General features: G+C 34.1%; 1 protein-coding gene across 1 annotated transcript in view; it reads right to left on the reverse strand.

Moving 5' to 3' along the window:
* Positions 1–5458: 5458 nt before the first annotated feature.
* LOC109112599 (interferon-inducible GTPase 5-like) overlaps positions 5459–6386 on the reverse strand; it is a 2701-nt gene continuing 1773 nt past the window's right edge. Inside the window, exon 4 of the mRNA XM_042773350.1 lies at positions 5459–6386. This exon is cut by the window's right edge and continues 535 nt beyond it. Coding sequence (XP_042629284.1) covers positions 5750–6386 — 637 coding nt within the window. The 3' untranslated portion in view covers positions 5459–5749.

A 6386-nucleotide genomic window follows, 5' to 3' on the forward strand; every position in this document is an offset into this window, starting at 1 on the left:
GCCATAGCAGTGCAGAATCAGCTGGACTGTGCAACGCCCTCTACCGACCACTCAATAGAAACTACCATGGTGACCAAAAACAAAATACTCCAAAAATACAGGAGTCCATACCGTTATTGTCCCTTGCGCTATTGTTCTTCCAACTACATTAAAATTACTAAACAAATTTCGGATTCGTTTTCAGTTTTTACACTACATGCTATTACTTATTATCTTATTATACTTATCTACTAATTATTATCAACGCTAAAAAAAAACAAAAAAAAAAAACAGTTGGGCTGCTTATCATTTTTGTGGAAACCATGATATCTTGTGTAGGATTTTTTAATCGAATAGAAAGCTAAAATAAAAAGCAGTATTCATTTGAAATTCAACCTTTCTGTAACAACGTATTAACAGTTACTTAGTCAATTTAATACATATATGCTGAATTTTAAAAAGTATTAAATTTTTTAATAAATAAATAAATAATTTTACTGACCTCAATTTTTTCACCGGTAATGTACATGTAAAAAATAAAACAGATAAACCTATAATAATTAATTTTGGTTCCCATATTTATTTATTTATTTTATTTAAAGCAGCCTACATAATTTAACAAATAAATACTGACATAGTCATGTGACTAGAGAGGGCCTCTTTGTGATACTATTTCCTCTTTTCATGGGTTTTTGGTCATACTAACTTTATTTTGTTGACAAAAATTTTTTTTAAAAATAAATTCTATTAATACTTTACAGCAAAACTGCATTTATTCTTATGGTTTAGTATTCTAGTGACCTCTGCTGCTGACGACGAAGAGTCTCGCTCAAGACTTTCCACCAGCTTCTCGTTCACTGAACTACCAAGTCTCTCCAGCTGGTGGCAGCATTAACTAGACAGTGACACTGAATTGTTTTGAAACTCTCATTACTCTCAAACGCAATCACAAAAAGAAAACGTTTAGAAAGAAATGGCATATTGCAAAAGAACAACGTAAAAAAAGAAATAAATACAGGACAGTTCCATCTAATATGCCTCTTTCATAATGATACATGATAATGAACATTTATATTACCATAATTACAAGTATACTGCATCACCTGACAGAGGCAGTTCACTGCTCTTCAATAATTACTCTGTTCAGTACATCCACTAGGCCTACTGTTCAGTGTTTCCATCTTGTTTTATAATAATTTGAATTGTGATGTACAGTATGGTAGAATAAAGTTTGAAAAGTCTTAAACCCAAAAAGTTAATTTATTTATTTGTTCAAAATAGAGATGGTAATGGTGGGTGTTCAAAATGAAAAGTTATGCCTGGGGACCTGTTTCTGTGTGTTTAACCACAGATATTTTAGACTTATGGGAAAATAGAATCAGAACACCTAAACTGAACTCCTTTATTGCTCTTTAAAAAGCCACCAACAAGCCACTTCACCCATCATTGATGAGAGCAGGTTTTCTCCACACAGATGCCCCCAGACTGATGTCTCTGAGACATTACATGTGAAGCAGAGGAAAATTCACTGTGGGTGTGTTTGATGAGAAAAACGGTAAGTAAATGTAACAAATATTGAATAATTTGACACTTAGTTCGTCTTTTGTGATCAGTGTCTGTAATTATTCTCAGATGGTCTCTTAACTGTCTGAAAGTGGGCATGGGCTTGATGTGGATGAATAGAAGTTTAATTGTCAGGAATGTGGGATTTCTGTCGACATGGGAGGTTTTAATCACAGACTCTGTTCTTGTCTGGACCGGCCTTTCAAGTTCTAATTACGCTTGCCTTTGAGTTCACATCACTGAAATATGTACTGCAGATTTAAGGGTGCAAATACATGAACAAATAATGGATCAAACAAAACAAATGAACTTTTATGTTTCATGTTTCTAAATGATCCTCAGTATGAAATGTTGTTGGGTCACGTTCCAAGAGGTGTAGAGGCTTAGATAACAATTTTTTCTTCCTTCAACTTTTGCTTGGAACAGCTTAATTATGTTTGTCTAACAACTGTCAAAATTAAAATAAAATACTCTTTTGTTGTGCAATTGTAATACTTTGAAATATCCTTTGGAAAAGTGGAAAAGCTACATCTGAAACTATATGAGAAGCATTTTACCTACCATGCTGTAGTATTGTCATATTTTAAATCATATTTATGACTTTCTTAGAGAAACGTGATGCATGGGGCCGAGAAATGATTCATATAATGGTTATTATAGTGACCCATGGCACAGTGTCTCCACCTCATTAGTACTAAAAGCTTCTTTTCATTCCTTTTTTATGCATGATCCAGTGTTCTCCACTCTCCCTCACCATCTTTTTACATGTTCTGTAAGCAGTAGATGATAGAAACCTCCCTTTTTCATGAAGACTTCATCATGGATAGGACATGATAAAGAACAAGAAACATGACCTACACTCAAACAACCCAATCGGGCCCACTGTATGTAAAATTATGTGAGCTGTATGATTTGTTGTTTTTATTTGTACATTTCAGGAAGTGTGGAATTTATTAGGGATGCACCAATATAAAATTCTGTCCGACAGAGTCAAAATGATCATTATTTTCATGTTATGGCTGATAAACCACAAAATGGCAAGTACAGCTTTATTAAAATTATATATTATTGTCTCGGAATAAATTTTTCCATTTTCATTTTAAGTTTACAGTTTCAGCAATTTTGTTGTGTTTTTATCATTTTTATTACTTTTTTTAATCTATACAGTTTTTATTCATTTTATTTCATTTTTTTAGTACATAGAGTTAAACTAAATAAAAATGAGAGCAAAAAAAGTTTACATTTTGATATTTTATTTTGCTTCAGTTAATATTTATTTTATTTCAAGTAGTCTGACATAAAAAAAATTATGGTTTAAGTTTAGTTAACTATAATAACCTTTTTTGATAGAAGTCTCATGTTTGCTAAGGCTGCAGTTATTTGATCAAAAATTCAGTACTGCTACAAAAGCAGTAATACTGTTTTTTTTTTTTTTAAATATTATTGCAATTTAAATAACTGTTTTATATTTTAATATAAGATGTTGCCAATGTCTGTGGCTCCATTTGTGTTTTTTAGTTATAGCTTGTTTAACTTTTTAATTCAACCCATTTCAGCATTATTTGGAATGTAATTTATTCCTGTAAATTTTCAGCTGCCATTCAGAATTCAGCCTTGCAGAAGCTGGAGATGGTGTTATGAAACCAGGCAGAACATGGATCACATTTTACCCATTCCTCAGTAGCCTTAGGGTCATTTGGGTCATCATAGTGGGTGTTGCAGGCTTTGCAAGGTGATTTGCTTCTCTCTCCCTTCTTTTCCCTCTTCTTTTCTTTCCTCCCTGCCCAGGTACTTGCTGGCTTGCTTGGCTGGTTGCTTGCTGGATGTCTTTTTTGTTTTAATATGTAATTCCTTTCTTCACTCCCTCCCTATATTCATCTAAGGCCCCCTTCATCCTCTCCTCTTTCCACAGATTGTAGTTGTTTGGCCTTACTTTCCCTGTTTTATCTTTGTATCCTTTCCTCTCTGGTCCTTGCTCCTCCTCTCTTTTCTCTCTTTCTGTCTCCTCTCATTTCCTTTGCATTCCTTTCTTCTCACCTGTTCTCTCACTTCCTGTTTCCTCTGCTTGTCTCCTCTCTCATCCTTCCTCCTCCTCTCACTTCCTCTCTCTTTCCTTCTCCCTCTCTCCTCTCCTCTCGCTTCCTTCTCGTTTGCCATACTCACTGTAAATAAAATATTTACTACCATTATTACTGTTGGGGGGTCATGGTGTCACACACACACACACACACACACACACACACACACTCAAACACATGTGTATGTGTGTTTGTAAGTGACACAGATGATGGCCCATTTTAGCTGAAACCATGTGGCCCATTTTACCTCAGTGGGTTAAGGTAAATTGGGCCACCAAGAAAAACATCACTTTTTCAAAAAATATGTTCCTATACCAAACTTACAACATTATTTCTGATTGATGCAATTATGCATAGGTATATTGCTACAACATACATTTACTGTAGTTCACATTGACGCATCACGTTAGACCTTTACTAATACTTGCATATTATTTGCTCTTTACAGGTGCAGCAATTAAAGCTCCCAAACAAGGATGTCATTAGATTAAGATATGGAAAGACATGTTACACCACAACAACCATAAATCCTGAGCAATTTGAAAATTGGCAACAACCAAGAAAAAGTAATCATTGTTTCGCTCAAAAATGATCCATGGTAATAGTTGTAAATGATTAGATAAATAAAAGTACAAAATGTGTTTAATTTTAAAACTTTGCCATTTACTAATGTGTTGTTCAAAACACCAGGTTTTAGTGTCTCTTTACAATAAGATATCTTTAGTTAACATTAGTAAATGTTGAAATTAACATTAAATAACAATGAGCAATACATTTGTTACAATATGCATCAATCTTTGATACTGTTAAAAACAATAACTGTTCTTTGTTAGTTCATGTTAGCTCTGATCCATTAAATACTGTCAACAGACATAACTTTTTTTCTTAATAATGTATTAGTAAATGTTGAAATTAACTTATAATAGCATTAATTTTTTTGTTGTTGGTGTTGTTGCTGTAATTGAATAGTTTTGTAAATAAATTGTTGTGTAAATACATTTTTCTCATGCCAACTTAATCAAGTGAGTTGTTTACTTTTAAAACGCATTCATCAAAATGAGATGTTTATATTTTTAATTACAATGAAAGTAAACATTTTGGCTGAGTATTAATTTTAAATGAAAGATTAGTGAACAGTAAAGTAGATATTAAAAATGAATCCGGGCTGTGTCCGGTGCACTGTCCACTTTAGTGTCGGCCCGATTCCGATTGACTTGGGCCGGAATTGGGCACTGAGTCCACAGGCATCCGGGCCAAGTAGTATGTCTCCGGCAGCCGAGAATCTAGCCGGAGTGTATTTTGCTATCTGATATTATCTGAGCTCAGTCGAGCGGATCCAAACTCAAAACAAGGAAAAGGGACTCAAATGGAGCTGATTAATGAGAAAAGCAGAAGGAAGTGCCCTCGGTCAGTGTGAAGAAAAACATGTAAAGGAACACCTTACGTACAGGTACTTTCCATGAATAGGTTACTGGAGTTCGATTTATATTTTTAAAGCATTAGTGGCACATATGCTTTATGCCTATGTTTTAAATTGTAAGAACTATTAGACTTAAACTAATATATAACACTAAATTAACCAAGCATGAAAAGTTCAAGGAATAGGCCCATATTTTTATTTTGATCATGTAAAACAGGTATAATATAATGAACCCAACTTTAAAAAGCCTCGTTCAAATGACTCGGAGTCAACTCTTTCTTTTGAGAGACAATAACTTTATACACGGTGCACTTTCAGATTTAAAACTTTTCCAGGATGTTTTCATTCACTTAGAGCTGTATTACACATTGCATGAAATGTCATTTTCAAAAATCCATAATAGGGGCACTTTAATACAACTAAAATAATAATAATAAAAAAAAACAACAATGGGAAAATTATAGTGTTATTATCAACTAATAAAAGTTATACTGTTTACATGCATATTAGAATTATTCGTTAAGAACTATTAAGTAACATCTATTCCAAATTCAACATCAAAAGAACAATCTAACAAAAACAACATCCTATGATTTAGTCAGTGACAAAGGCAGAAAATGCATACTTGGTCTACAGGAAATAAACTAAATAAACAGGAACAATCTACATTCTCAAGATAATGACATGTTTTCAGGCCAATTAAGAGTTATTAGATTGTGTCCAACCCAGCAACTCTTCTGATTTCTTGAGCAGTATTTGCCAGTTCATTTAATCCTTCTCTTAAAATATACTGAGTAGAAGCAAATGACAATCCTGCAGCAACAGCACTGCCCACACCTGGAAGGAGACTCAACATATCTTTAATGGCAGCAAGTGTTACAAGTGAAGCAGAGACTTCTATTGTGGTTATTGCTTTTTTTTGGATGGCATCAGCAAACTTTGATTTAGCCCGATATCCCTGCAATGGCATGGCCACTTTTTTTGAAAGCCTTTCCAGTGATCTGTCATCCAAACCAAATGCATAATAGCACCTTGAAAGGAAAAGCAACACAATGACTGCATCGCAAACTACTGACACCCCAGGCACAGGGGCCGCTGCTACACCAGCAGAAGCAAGAGATGCAGCCCAGATCAGACTTTTAAATAACTTGATCTTCTTCTTAAGACATGCAGCAGAGCACACTGGCCAAGCTTGTAGAAGAGCAGATCGCTTATGGAATGGAAGCTCTTCTAAGAGTGTGTTTTCAAGGATTTCAAAATCATATTTCCCCAAAGCAACAGATGATATCAGGAAAACTTTAGAGTCTCCCATTTCTTTCAAGTTATTTTGACAGTCCTCTCTTATT

This window comes from Cyprinus carpio, chromosome A16, assembly GCF_018340385.1.
Source record: "Cyprinus carpio isolate SPL01 chromosome A16, ASM1834038v1, whole genome shotgun sequence".
In the NCBI taxonomy this organism is placed as follows: Eukaryota; Metazoa; Chordata; class Actinopteri; order Cypriniformes; family Cyprinidae; genus Cyprinus; species Cyprinus carpio.